Source organism: Marmota monax, unplaced genomic scaffold (assembly GCF_021218885.2).
Source record: "Marmota monax isolate L192 unplaced genomic scaffold, Marmota_monax_Labrador192_F-V1.1 WCK01_AAM20220418_F8-fsc00157, whole genome shotgun sequence".
NCBI classification, from domain to species: domain Eukaryota; kingdom Metazoa; phylum Chordata; class Mammalia; order Rodentia; family Sciuridae; genus Marmota; species Marmota monax.
In genome coordinates, this window is record NW_026694573.1 from 408936 (window position 1) to 423715 (window position 14780).

Consider the following 14780-nt stretch of genomic DNA (forward strand, 5'->3'; position numbering starts at 1 on the left):
TATCTAGAACAAAGAACTACTCAGAAGGAGGGCACCTGTTCTCAGGCACCAAGAAAGGGCAGAAATGTACAAGATGAGAAGGAAGATGGGGCACCTAGAGTTTTAGAGTCAAGCAGAGATTCAGGAGTCAGCCTTAATAGATATAAGCTGACCTTTAGTTAGACCAATGATATCAGTGATACCAAAATTTGATGAGTTCTTCATGTCATAAAGGAAGAGTGAAATGTTGGTCACCTTTGGAGGTGCTAGGGGCCCAATGTCCTTTAAGAAACTGGTCAAGAAAAAAAAAAGTCGGGCTAGGGTTACAGCTCAGTAGTAGAGTGCTTGCCTAGCAAATGTGAGGCACTCTACCACTGCGCCACAACCCCAGCCCCCACAATAGAAACTTCAAGAGACAAATTTTAAGGACACACTGGTTTCCCTGGAGCCAGTATCAGCAGATACCCAATCAGCAAAGTGGCTGTGGCCCCTAGAACTGCTCTTCCTATTTCCTCAGCCTAGTGCCCTTTCAGCCTGGGCTTTCTGACCCCTATTTTCCCAATTCAGGCAATCTGACCCCCATGCTTCCAACAGATTACTTTATCTGATCCCTGACCCAACAACCCCTTTCCTCCCATCTCCACCTGCCTCAGGGCCGCCATGGTTGTCTGCTTTCCCTGACCTTAGGTAGCACCCTAGGTGTAGTTCAATGCCTATTATAGTTTGGATATGGAATGTCCCCCAAAGGTTTGTGTGTTGAAGGTGTGGTCCCCAACTGGTGGCACCACTGGCAGGTGGTAGAAACTTTAGGAGGTAGTGCCTAATTGGAGGAAGCAGATAACAGGGGGTGTGTCTTTGAACAAAATATCTTTCCCCAGCCCTTTCTCCCCTTTTCTCTTTCTTTCCCACTGTGCTTCCTATGAGGTAAGCATTTTTGTCCACCAAAGATGTGCCTCACCACAGGCCCAGAATCAACAAAGCCAAGTGATCATTGACTGACACCTCTGAAACTGTGAGCCAAAATAAAATCTTTCCTCCTTGAAGTTGATTTTCTCAGGTATTTTGTCACAGTGTTGGAAAGCTAACTGATGCAGTACCCAAGGCTGTCCCCAGGGGCCACCTATGTCCCCTGGACTGCCCCAGCAGGATTTGGCCAGAGTACATGGATCTTCAGAGGCAGAGATCAACCGACCTGGGTGGTCCCAGCAGAACCTACAGCAGCAGCCAACCTAGGAGCCTATTCTAGCGAGGCATGTGTAGCTCACCTCCAGGAGGAGTGTGTCTGGCAGATATCGGTCCTTCCAGTGGTCAAGGAACACCATGTCCAGTGTGTCCACATCATACTTCTTCTTCAGCTGGGGAATGAGGTCCTGGGATGCCCCAACCAGGACAGTGACCTAGAACAATGTGTTGGTGTTGTGCCCTGGGAACACATAAGAGCCCCCTACCCCACTCCCTGCAACCACCCCACCAGACACCCACAGATTTTGTCTCCCATTAATTTTCTTTTAGATTGTAGGATTTTGCCTGCTCCCTCCTGGAGCAGCCTTGGGAATTTCCAGGCAATATCACTCTTCCCAAGCTGCTGGGTATTCCTTTCATGACCCCAGACCTGGAAAGCACTAAGAAGCCCAGGCAAAGCATGTGTTCAATGCATGAATCAATTTTGGGTGTGCCCTAGGCACTCCCCACCTCTTTGCCTTCCCCTTTCAAGTCCACATTTGTCACTTGTGTCAGGCATGCCACACCTTGTCCTGCAGACCTGCAAAATCTACCATCTGCTGGGTGATGGCAGCAAAGTCAGGGTTCATCTCCATGGTGAGCAGTCGTGCACCAGTTGGCAGCAGGCGAGCCATCCGCACAGCTGAGTAGCCACAGTAGGCCCCCAGCTCCAGCACGAGGGAGGGGCTGTGCTCCTGAATCACAGCATCCACAATCTGGCCTGTGGAGCAGTTGGGGAGTATGTAAGTGTGGCTGGACAAAGGGGAACTTAACTCCTACTCATAGGTTCCACCCCTCTCCAGATCAAGCAACAGGTCCCTCTTTCCTCCCCACTGTCCCTAACCATTGCTGGAGAGGGTCTTTTACTTCCCTCAAAGTCCCCAGCTCTGAGGACCTGTCCTCACTGCACATATTCTTAGAACTTCCACAGTCCTCCAGGCTCCTATGCCTTTGCACACACCAGTCCCTCTTTTTCCCACCCTCCCTGGCTCCCTCAAGAGTTATATAATCTAAGGGGGCTAGACAGGGGCTGTGAAGTCTTGTCCCAGGAGGTGAAGCAGAACATACATCTGTGCTCTGGGCTAGAGTCCAAGACCAGGGGAGGTGCCTGGAGAACCTGACTGACTGGTTCCTAGGCAGGTCCCATGACACTGTGGGACAAAGTCAAGGGAAGCTGCACCACTCTTGTTGTCTGAGTGTAGGGTCCTGAATGTAATTCCTACTGTGGCCTTCTTAAGTAATGGGGTTATGAGGAGTCACTAGGGACTGGTGTCCATGGAGACATCTATGGTAGGGACTTTGCAGAATCTGACTCCCACCCCTATGTCCCTGGACAATGACCTTCCCTGGCTGGCTCTCTCCTTACAAAGCACATTTTGGAAAACATCTCTCCTCACTGGAGCAATGGTCTGGGTGCAGAGTCCGGCAATGGGTGTCCAGGTCTCTGAACAATCTTTGCCCCGGGTCAGGGAGCAACAAGCAGGGTCCTGTGGCTCAGGGTCCTGACGAGTCTCCCATTCCCACCTGAACACGTTCCAGGGCTCCCAAACCCAACCACCCACCCCCTTAACAGGACTCTCCTGTAGAGGCAACAGTGCTGATTGACCAGGGTTCTGCCTGCTAGAGAGGTCACCTACCTTTCCTATCACCCACGTTCATGGCCCATTCCTTCTGCGTGCAGTAAGTATCAATGGCTTCTAGCACACTCTGAGGGTCTCCAGGCTTTGCGTTCTGCTGCACATGGCGGAGGATACGCTGCTCCTTAGTGTCACCCATGATCAGGTTGTGGACTGGCTGCAGGACCCACTCAAGCCAGAAGATGACTAATAATCCCCAGCACAACCGGTATCTCCGTAATAGCAGCAGGACTAGCAGCACAAGGCCCAGTGAGGCAGCTGCCAACAGCAGAAGGACTCCCAGCATCTAAAAAGGTGGAGCTTGGTGAAGGAGGGGGGCAGGAGGCAGCAGGGTAAAGGAAGTCCACAGAAGGGAACAGAGAAGGGAGTGAGCAGAGAGGGAGGGGCTTAAGTGTTCTGTGCTTTTCCTGACTTACCACCCTGTCCTCAGTGGAGGGCCAAAATTCAGAGAAACAATGTTGCATGCCTTGGTTGCCTAAATGGGTCAGTGCCAGGGAAGCTCACCACCCTACCCCTCTAGCATCTGTGAAGAAACAGAGAGGATGCACATGTTCCTCTGGTAGTCCTGAATGGAGACCTGCCCAGGCAGAACTCCCTGTCTGGATCCTTCCCAGTGAAGGAGTTAAGGACAGGCCATCTCAGAATATGCTGAACTGTTATTAGTTCAAACTGAAAGAAGAACTATGACTGTAGGAAGGGCCACATGGCCCTTTTCCTACATGTAGCGGCCTACATGTAGGGAGGCTAAGGCAGGAGAATCTCAAGTTCAAAGCCAGACTCAACAACTTAGTGAAGCCCTAAGCAACTCAGCAAGACCCTGTCTTTAAGTAAAATATAAAAAAGGGCTGGGGATGTGGCTCAGTGGTTAAGTGCCCCTGTGTTCAATCCCTAGTACAAATAAATACATACATACATACATACTCTCCACCCCCCCACCGAGAGAGTAACTTGGGGCTGTGATGAACCTAAATAAAACTTAGACTACCCCCCATGTATCTCTAAGTGATATCCCTAGAATTTACTATTCAAGTCAGAAATCATAAAATTCCTTACAAATTTATCATTGTCTAAAGAAGCATGAAAATATCATGTTTTGATCATGTCTTTGCACTTGATTATTGTGTAGAAATTCCCAATGTGCATGTAAAATTAATAAAACTTGTGCAATTTTATCTTGTTATTCAGCCTTGTATTAGTTACATTCCACCCAGCTGAACCCAGCTAAACAGCAAACGTGCTCTAAGGGAGGGTACAAGAATCTCTCCCTTCCCTGCATCAGACGGACTGGGATGGGGGTGTGTGTGTGAGGCAACCTGCCCAACTGAGGTAGGGAACAGCTTTAGTCCACTGACCCTCTAAAACCAAGATCAAGGGCTAGGGATGCAGCTCAATGGTAGGGCACTTGCCTAGCATATATGAGGCCCTGGGTTTGATCCCTGCACTGTAAAAACAAAAACATAATACAGAAGTAAATATAGACCAAGGTTGTCACCTCCTGGCACCTTAGAAGACACTCAGGTCTAGGAAGGCTCCACAGCCTGGAGTACAGGCAAAGAAGTGTTAAGGGGTAGGAGAGGTTACAAGGCACAGAGGAGGCCACACACTTTGTGGAGCCCCCTTGGCCCCACCAGGGAAGCCTTCACTGGACACTCATAGTCCGCACAGCCAACAGATTTACATGACCCTTTTTGTTGTTGCTAAGAATTGAACCCAGGGGTTTTACATATGCCAACACATGCTCTAGTGCTATCACTGAGCTCCATTCCCCCAGCCCCCATTGTGTGGCCTTGTATTTCCGGGTAAGGAGAGAGGCAGTGCCCAGGATAGATACACAAAGACAGCCATTCTCCTCATGGAGTGCTGTTCCAGAGGGAGCAAGGTTGGCCCTGCTGCCCACACCACAAGGTAAGTGAGACATGCAAAACCATATCTGTTGACCACAAGAGTGGCATGATAAAGCCGGGCGTAGTGGCGCATACCTGTAATCCCTGCATCTTGGCAGGCTGAGACAAGAGAATAATGAATTCAAAGGCAGCCTCAGCAAAAAAGCGAGGCACTAAGCAACTCAGTGAGACCCTGTCCCTAAATAAAATACAAAATAGGGCTAGGGATGTGGCTTAGTGGTAGAGCTGCCCTGAGTGCCTAAATAAAAAATAAAAAAGGGGAGGGGGGCACAATGATATCTGAAATCATGGCAAATGGCTCCACTTGAAATCCTATTGGCAGGTAGCCCTTGAGGAAGCTCAGCCAGGGGTCCCTCAGCTGGCATAGAGTTGAGTTCACAATGTTCAGAGCAAAGGCCCATCATTTCAGGCCAGAGACTGTAACATAAGAAAGAGAAATCTGCCAAGCTTCCCTCAGGGTCCCTATAGTCACTCACAGGTCTTTCTGGGATGGGGCCTGGGAAACCCTTGCAACTATATAAGATCCAGTTTTCCATTAAAAGCACAGAAAGGCACATCCAAGAGGGAAAAGGAGTCAGGCCCAGGACCTGCTTCCTCTCTCTGTGGGGAGACTGCTTGAGGACATTTTCAGGGCTTTAAACCCCAGGATCACTGGTGGGGAAAAGTACTCAGAAGACAGAGCAGAAAATAAATAGAAAAGCTGAGGCTCTGCCTATGGGCACCTAGACTTCTAGGTAGTCTCAGGACATAAAGCCAGTTTACACTGAACACATGCTAGACCTGAATCCATCCTGCCCTCTTCCATCAGCCAAATGATCTTCAAAGATGTTTCAAATAGCTCCTGTTCTCATAGATGTGGAAAGGGTCTAGACTCTATTCTCTGAGCTTACCAGCCAAGCAGATATTTGTGTGGAGCTCAATTTTGTTTTTGGATAATCATTAACAGAAACCTTAATCCAGAAATTATCAAGGTCCAACTATCCAAACCCCTTCCCCATAGGCCAGCCTTGCCCAGGCCTTCCCCATCTTGCTGAAGGTAGCAATTCACCTTACCAGCCTCAGAAGAGGCTGTAGAAGGCCTCAGAGAGGTAATGGTAGAGTGTCCCCCAACCAGGGACTCCGGAGAAGTCTCTCTGGTCGTTATCTGCACTGCCCTGTGAGTTATGGTGGCACATGAACCCAAACCTTAGGAAAAGCAGGAAAAAGGAACCATTTTGCCAGGGCCATATTTTCCCCAGGAGATCAGTGATAAAACTTGGAAATTACATATAAGATGGAGGGCTAGTTACAAAGAATACATATAAATCAATAAGAAAGAGATGATCTAGGGCTGGGGATATAGCTCAGTTGGTAGAGTGCTTGCTTCACATGCACAAGGCCCTGGGTTCAATCCCCAGCACCACCAAAAAAAAAAAAAAAAGAGATGATCTAAGAGAACAATGGACCAGCATGACCAATGCACAGCTTACAGGAAAAAGGCCCAGAGGCCAGAAGCCTGGAACAAGCAGGGCAAACCAAATGCAGCTCTTGCAGACCACCTGGGGTTGGCCCCGGTCCTGTCCGCTCATGAGGAGGTATGAATCATGCCATCCTGGATATTAAAGGACACTGTGCAGACATTAGTCGCTGTCTAGAATTTTTAATTGCCCAGGAGTTCTGGGCAAGAGGTTGGGCTATAACCCAGGCCTGCATAGATTACAACTTCAACTACTTCTTCTTCTTCCCCCCGCCCCTGCCCTTCCTTCTTCTTCTCCCTCTCAGTTGTGTGTGTGTGTGTGTGTGTGTGTGTGTGATTAAACCCCAGGGCATTCATCACCAAGTTATTACCCTAAGACTTTTTATTTATTTTTATTTTGAGACAGGGTCTTGCTAAATTGTCCAGGCTGGCCTTGAATTTGCAATCCTCCTGCCTTAGTCTCCCTAGTCAATGGGATTAACAGACATGTACAACTGAACCTGGTTCCGAATTATACCTTTAGTTGATTACAAGAGCATGAAAAATATAGAAGGTCACTGCACAGTGTAATCCCAGCTACTGGGTCAGCTGAGGTAAAACAGAATTTGCACCCCCCCACACACACACACCAATTAAGAACTTCTGCTGAAAGAAGGAAGCTAAAGGACTGTGACCCTTGACCCTGACAGGTGCCAAAGAAGATGGGAAGAGATTGCCCATTATGGCCTGAAAGGTTAACTAAACCTACATACGTATATAACCTGGCTTTTGTTTCTGTAAGTAATTGCTTTTGTGGGGTCATGGGGAGAAGCTTCCAACTGGATTGCTTCTCCCCAGTTTGACAAAACTGTATAAATTTTATATTTCCTTTTTCCATCTTTTGCCTAATTTTTACACAGGTGGGAAGCTAAATCCAGCCATCTAGGATCCAGGCAGATCTACTGGTTACAGAGGTAGAAGGATGGCAAGTTCGAGGCCAGCCTTAGCAACTTTATAAGATGCTGTCTCAAAAAATAACAAAATAAAAAGGGCTAGGGATGTAGCTCAGTGATAGTGCCTCAATCCCCAATTAAAAAAAAAAAATCACAAGGACATATTTGCAGAAAAAGAGAAACCTGCCTTAAAGTCCCATGGAATCAAGGGACCCTGAATAGCCAAAACAAACTTGAAAAAGAAAAACAAATTACAGGATTTACACTTTTATATTTAAAACTCACTATAAGACTTGGGGGTGCAGTTCAATGGTAGAGCTCTTGCCTAGTACGTATAAATCCTTGGGTTCAATCTTCAGTACTGCAAAAATAAATAAATAAAATAAAACTCACTACAAAGCTACAGTAATTAAAATACTTTGGTAATGGCAATAAAGACAGACATATAAACCAATGGACTAGAACCGAGTCCAGAAATAAACCCTCATCTATAGTCAACAAAGGTGCCAAAACCAGTCAGTGGGAAAAATATGATATGACTTCATTCTTCTGCATGTGGCTATCATGTGCTGGGACAAATGATAGCCACATGCAGAAGAATGAAGTTAGACCCTTATGTCATACCATATGCAAAAATTAAATAACAACAATAACAACAAAATCTTAACACTCAAAATGGATGAAACATCCAACTTTAAGGGCTAAAACTATAAAGCTCTGAATAAACTGTAGACATAAGTGACTTTGGATTTGGTAGTGGATTCTTATACGTGACACCAAAAACACAGGCAACAATCAAAAAATAAGTTGGACCTTAATAAAATTAAAAACTTTCCTGCATCAAATCACTAAAAAAGACAATGAAAAATGAAAGAAAATACTTGCAAATCATCAATCTTTTGAGAGTTTAATTTACGAACATATAAAGAAATCCCTAAAACCTAATAAAATGACAAGACTCCATTTAAAAATGGAATTTGGGGCTGGGTGTAGCTTAGTGATAGAGCATGCAGGAGGCCCTAGGTTCCATAGCCAGTTTAGGGGAATGTGGAAGGGGAGATAAACATAAAAAGAGGTTCAGCCTTATTAGTCATTAGGGAAATGAAAATCACAACCACACTTCACTCATGAAAATGGCTTTTTTTCTTTTTAAAATAAAAATAACAAGGATGTGGGGAAATTGGCCCATCCACTATTGGTGCAAATGGAGATGGAAAAACACTTTTGTTGTTGTTTTGCAGTACTAGAGACTGAACCCAGGGCTGCTTTACCACAGGCTTACATCCCCAGCCCCACTTTTTTTTTTTTCTTCATTTTGAGATAGGGTCTCACTTAATTGCTGAGGCTGGCCTCAAACTTGGGCTCATTCTGCCTTAGCCTCCTGTGTTATTGGGATTACAAGATTTAGGCTACCACAACCAGCTCTTTCTGTAACTTTTTGCGAAACCATCAAACTATTTCCCAAACTGGGCACAGTGGCACAAGCCTATAATCTAAGCAATTCAGGAGGTTGAGGCAGGAGGTTCACAAGTGGTAAGTCAGCCTCAGCAACTTAGTGAGACTGTCTCAAAGTAAAAAACAAAAAGGGCTGGGGATATAACTCAGTGGTAAGATCACCTGGGTTCAGTTCCACCAAAAGAAAAAAAAAAAGTACACAAAGAATTACCGTATGATATTGCAATTCCACTGCTAGTATAGACAGAATTGAAAGCAAGGACTCAAACATACACTCGCCCACTCATGTTCATAGCATTATTTGCAATAGCCCATGTTCATAGCATTATTTGCAATAGCCCATGTTCATAGCATTATTTGCAATAGCCCAAAGACTGAAACAACCCAAATGTCTACCCACAGATGAATAGATAAGAAAAATGTGGCATATTCATACAATGGAATATTACAGTTATTAAAATGAATAAAGTCCTGATTCATGCTGCAACATGCATGAACCTTAAAGACATTATATAAGTGAAAAAAAGTCAAACACAAAAGGATTAAACACTGTATGATTACAGGTAATGAAATATATAAATAGGAAAATCTATAGGCAGTAGACTAGAGGTTACCAGGGGCTGAAAGGAGGGGGAGGGGAATTACTGCCTAATGGGTATGATTTGTGTTTGGGATGATAGAACATTCTGGAAATAGTGGTTAAAGATTATGCAACATTGTAAATTGTGAATGTACTTAATACTTGATAAAACTTCTAAAATTTTTGTCCTAAATTTATCTACAAAGGCCGGAGGATAAAGGGAGAAAAAGATAGGGCAAGTTAATCAGTTAACAGCTGCCTACAAAACCAATAAAAACTCTGTTGAAACTTAGGCTGGGGATATAGTTCATTGGTAGAGTACATGCTTAACATGTGTGAGGCCCTGGGTTCAATTTCCAATACTCACTCTCCCAACACAAAATTCCTAATGTTGAAACTTTGACTTAAACTCTATCGCTGCTACCAGGGCCATCACGGCCTATGTACACATAAGTTTTCTGGACTGTTAATCCCAACCAATCCAGAAGCAACAAGCGCTTCTCTTTAAAAACTATCTTATCCCAATATCTTGCTTCCTTGGAGTTATCCTGCCCTTTTCATCTATAGCCAATGTAGGTTACAGTGTTTTTCCTTCCCCCAGAGTTCAGGAAAAAAAGCTCTTAGCTCCTGTCTGATGGACATTTCCAACTGCTACCTGTCCCCAATGCTGAGTTTGGGGAATGTGTCCCAGGACTGGTCCTTTCCTTTTCTAGCTGGCATCTATCACAGGTCAATAAACCCTATTATTTCACAGATCCCTTGGTCTCAAAAATTTTGGTTTTATGTGCCAATGAGTTGTACACCTAGAAATGGTTAAAATGATAAATTATAAGCCCAGTATATTTTACCAAGATAAATACAAAAACAAAACAGCCAGGCATGGTGATGCATGCCTATAATCCTAATACTCAGGAGTCTGAGGCAGGAGGTTCAAAATTTCAAAGCCAGCTTGGGTGATTTAGCAAGACCCTGTCTCAAAATAATAGTTCTTACCTGCCATACACAAGGTGCTGGGTTCATTCCCAGCACAGCAAAATAAATAAATAAATAAATAAATAAATAAATAAAATAAAATAAAGAAGGAGGAGGAGGATGATGAGGAGAAATGAAAGAAAAACATTGTAGTAAGACAAAATTAAAAAAAATAAATAAAAAACTGCTTCAAGTCCTCCCTGTTCAAAAAAGGATATTGGACATACCATTCCCCATAAAGAGGCAAGACCCAGAAAAACAATTACAGCTTCCAGTTCCCAGGGGAACTCAGTCATTCAGGAGGGCCTCTCTCTGCCAACCAGATCTTCCTGGCTGCCTGAAAATTGCAGTCCACCCTGGCTGTGCCTGATGATAGAGTATGCCCTTTGGAAAGATTCTCTTTCTTCTTGGAGTCAGGGGAAGAGGCTGTCTTTATCACAGCAAGAATCTGTCCATCTCAAGCTCTTCCTTGCCATGTGCTCTTAATATGTGTATCCAGCAGCCTTCAAGGATCAGCCACATCCCTTTCTGCACAAATGGCACATGCACCTGGGCAAGGGTCAGGTCTTCTTTCCCAAAGCAGCAACAAGAACACCTGAGCAGTTAATCCCAGTGGCACACACCTGTAATCCCAGCAGCCTGGGAGGCTGAGGCAGGAGAATCTTGAGTTTAAAGCCAGTCTCAGCAATGGAGAGGCGCTAAGCAACTCAGGGAGACCCTGTCTCTTAAAAAAAACAAAAAACAAAAAACAGGGCTAGGAATGTGGCCAAGTGGTTGAGTGTCCCTGAGTTGAACTCAACAAACACAAAAATACCCAAGCATCCCCTAAAACCCTCATAAGCTTGGTTAGACAGTATCCCTGCAAAAACAAACTGTGAACACCTATCTCAATCAGCTCCCATCACCATCTGTCCTCCCAGAAACCTGAAGAGGGCAATCAAGACTCGTGGGCAGTTAGAAAGGCATAGTGGTACATCCCTGTAGTTCCAGCTACCTGGAAGGCAGGAGGATCATTTAAGCCCCGGAGTTCAAGGTCTGTTCGAGCAACATAAAAGATCTCCATACTGGTGGGGAGTGCTTGGCAGCTACCCTCGGGTCAAGGTGGGCCACTGACACCCAGAGTCAACAGTTTTGAAATTGATTGTAGTAGTGTTTCACAACTTTTAGCCTGGCACAATCATTTGCACCGGGTGTATTAGACCCTGTCCCTTTCTCAAAGACATACCCAGCAGCTCTAGTAGTTCCCAAGAATCAGGAAGTTGAGCGACTCTACTTTTGAGGACATTTCAAAGGATTTTTTTTTTAATGTAGATGGACACAATACCTTTATTTATTTATTTTATGTGTTGCTGAGACTTGAACCGAGTGCCTTACACATGCTAGGCAAGCATTCCGCCACTCAACCCCATCCCCATTCCAAAGGATTTCACAGTTACCCATAATGGGGCCCAGGAAGACAACCCACAGTTGTTATGGGGCAGATGGCAGATGATGTTCACTCTAACGGCCTTTTCCTAAATAAACAGACATGGACAGGAAAGGACAAACACACTATGTGAAACTGCCTGGGGTGGTGAGTTCAAGGGGCCTGAGTAACTGTTCCCACATGTCCATATCCTCCCAGCATAGACTGTCCAGATCTGTGCTATCCCAAGCCCCAACTCCCAAGATGCACTCCACAGACCCAAGATGCCCCAACTCCCAACAGATCTGGACAGCAGAGACTGTCCAGATCTGTGCGGTCCCATGCCCCAACTCCCAATAGGTACTGGGCTTGTCTGTGTGCCAGCCACCTCCCCATTTCTTGAGTCTTCATTCTACTGGTGCTTCCTTGCAGTACATTTGTGGAAAATGTTTATGCCTCTTTAAGGAAAGATGAGAGGCTGTATAGCTCACTTGTAGAGCCTTGCTTAGCAGACATGAGGGCCTGGCTTCAGTCCCCAGCATGGCAATAATTAAATAAGTTAAAAGAAAGATCATCTGGGGATGTTAAAGATGAAAATACTGACCAGCTGACAAATGATGAACTATCTGGCTATGAAGCACAAAGAGAGCCTCTCAACCTCTCTGCTGAGTGCCTACCTTCTGAATGCCTTCAGCTGTCATCTTAAAGGGGAAGAAGCTATAAGAATAGAGCCAAGATGCTGTGCCTGAAAACAAAACTTGCACCTTTTCTGCACAGGTTGTTTCCAGTCAGGCTGCTGCTGTCTCCTGCAGTCAAAGGGTCCTTTAGGTTTGGATGCAGGCTTTCCCAGGAGTGCTGTTGCACTGGCTACCCTCTACTTTTTTTTTTTTAATATTTATTTTTTTTAGACAGACACAACATCTTTGTTTGTATGTGGTGCTGAGATCGAACCCGGGCCGCACGCATGCCAGGTGAGCGCACTACTGCTTGAGCCACATCCCCAGCCCATACCCTCTACTCTTACTCACTAGCTCCTTCGAGCTCTGTCAGGCACAAGTTCCTCCAAGGTCAAGGTGCCCTTGCAGACTGAGCAATCTATGGACAAGAAGGCTGAGAGGGGAGGTTCAGAGGCCACCTTGGAGGCAGGGCAGCCACAAGCCCAGCCTTAAGGGTAGGACCGTGGAATTCAGCACATTCTCCCACAGCTAAGCCTGTTTCTTCTTCTATAAAATGGGTAATTGTCCCTGGTCTCCAGTATGATGGTGGACAAGGAACAATAAGAGTTCCCGGAGCTCAGAATGGCAGCCCATGCTTTTCTCTGCCTCTTTTTGTTCTTCATAGCCGGATAATTCATCACTTGTCAGCTGGTCAGTATTCTCATCTTTCTTTTATTATTTAATTATTGCCATGCTGGGGACTGAAGCCAGGCCCTCATATCTGCTAGGCAAGGCTCTACAACTGAGCTATATACCCTCTCATCTTTCCTTAAAAAGGAAAAGTTGGGTGGAGACTGCCTTTCCACAAATATACTTCAAGGAAGCACCAGTAGAATGAAGACTTAAAAATTCTTTAACAATACAAACTACTTCGGGCTGGGATTGTAGAGCACTCACCTAGCACGGGCGGGACCCGGATTCGATCCTCAGCGCCACAAAAAAATAAAGGCATTGTGTTGTGTCCATCTACACCTAAAAAAAAAAAAAAAACCCACAAACTACTTGTATGACCTGGTTTATAGGCTCATTTTATAAAAATCATGAAAGATAACTAGGAAGTGACTTTGACTCATTTGCAAAGATCTGGAATCTTATGCCACATTCCATCCCCACCTCAGTTTGAAGAGCAGCAGATGCACCAGCTCTGCTCATTCATGTCTTCCTGATTCAGAAGTTCAAGGAGGGATGAGATGGTGCTTGGGCATGCAGCTACCAGAAGCAACAAGAAGAAAAGTCCAGGTCATGCACAGGTGACCTCAGGCAGTTGTCAGGAAGGGCCATAGTCAGCCTCCTTGAGAATGAACTCAAAGGGCTGCATGTTCCCCGTTTTCCATAGCAGGTCAACACATGGTTGCAATGGGTCTTCAGCAGCACTAGCCATTTGAGAAGTACTTTATATTCCTGAACACAACCAATGACAGCCACCAGTACCCTAAGAATGACTGGCTCAGGCATGCCTTGTCCTGCCCTCATGCAGAGGGTATAGAGCCACAGGTGTGATGACAACCAGGACAGTGGCAGGGAAAAGGTGACATGTGAGCACTGAAAGACAGAAGTAGTCCCACTCTGCACACAGGTCCTCCAAGGAAGCTGGGGAGAGCCTTGCCTGGAGCTTGCCGAACAGGGCTGGAAACTCTTAGCAAAAAATGGAGCAGGTATGAACCCTGCACTAGAGGGGCTGGTCCTGCAAGATAAAAAGGGACTGAGACAAGGGCCCAATAATCCCAGGGGAGAGCCAATGTAGGTTTATTTGTCTGTTTTGGTAATGGGGATTAAACCCTGGAATATTCTACCACTGAGCTATACCCCCAGCCAAGCTAATGGCACACCTGGCTCCATTATAGGTTCCTTTTTTTTTTTTTTTTTGTACCAGGGATTAAGCCCAGGAGCACTTTACCAATGAGACAAGTTGCTTAGAGCCTTACTAACTTGCTGAGGCTGGCCTCAAATTTGGGTTTTCCCTGCCTCAGCCTCCCAAGAAGCTAGGATGATGGGCATGCACATTCCACTATAGGTTCTTTGTTTTTTAAATTTTTTTTTTTTTAAAGAGAGAGAGAGAGAGAGAGAGAGAGAGAGAGAGAGAGAGAGAGAGAGAGAGAATTTATTTTTTAGTTTTCGGCAGACACAACATCTTTGTTTGTATGTGGTGCTGAGGATCGAACCTGGGCTGCAGGCATGCCAGGCAAGCGCGATACCGCTTGAGCCACATCCCCACCCCCAATATAGGTTCTTAAAGAATGGCCAAGGTACAGCTACACATGGCATGCCTGAGCAGCACTTAGACAGGCTGTGAAGACACAGGGAGGCTAGCATTGAATCTCCACCCAACTGCAATCTGCTCACATCTGTGGACCCAGGGGCTGACCCCTTAACTCTACTTGGGCTCTCTGAGCATCTAAGGAAGGGACTAGAAATAAAAAGGCTGCAAAATACCCTATTAAATCCAGATAGTGGCAGGGTCTCCAGGCCTTTGCAGCAGAGAGCCTGGCCTCTCTCTTTTGCAGAACTCTGGACAATGACCCC

The 14780-nt window shown here is 45.6% G+C and overlaps 1 protein-coding gene and 1 non-coding gene across 6 annotated transcripts in view; one reads left to right on the forward strand and one right to left on the reverse strand.

Moving 5' to 3' along the window:
- Positions 1–14780, reverse strand: part of Comt (catechol-O-methyltransferase) — a 31980-nt gene that overhangs the window by 3647 nt on the left and 13553 nt on the right. The window contains exons 1-5 of one of the 5 annotated variants that reach the window (XM_058571723.1): positions 13155–13220; positions 7415–7490; positions 2838–3123; positions 1728–1921; positions 1245–1376 (exon numbers count right to left, since the gene is read on the reverse strand). In XM_058571723.1, the coding sequence (XP_058427706.1) occupies positions 1245–1376; positions 1728–1921; positions 2838–3123 (612 nt within the window). In that variant the 5' untranslated portion in view covers positions 7415–7490; positions 13155–13220. Of the gene's footprint in view, positions 1–1244; positions 1377–1727; positions 1922–2837; positions 3124–3253; positions 3361–7414; positions 7491–13154; positions 13230–14780 lie in introns of those variants that run through there. The other 4 variants (XM_058571724.1, XM_058571725.1, XM_046421128.2 and 1 more) reach the window with 4 other exon arrangements.
- On the forward strand, positions 6074–6146 carry Trnav-cac (transfer RNA valine (anticodon CAC)). Its single transcript has one exon. It is a non-coding gene; the product is annotated as a tRNA-Val (tRNA).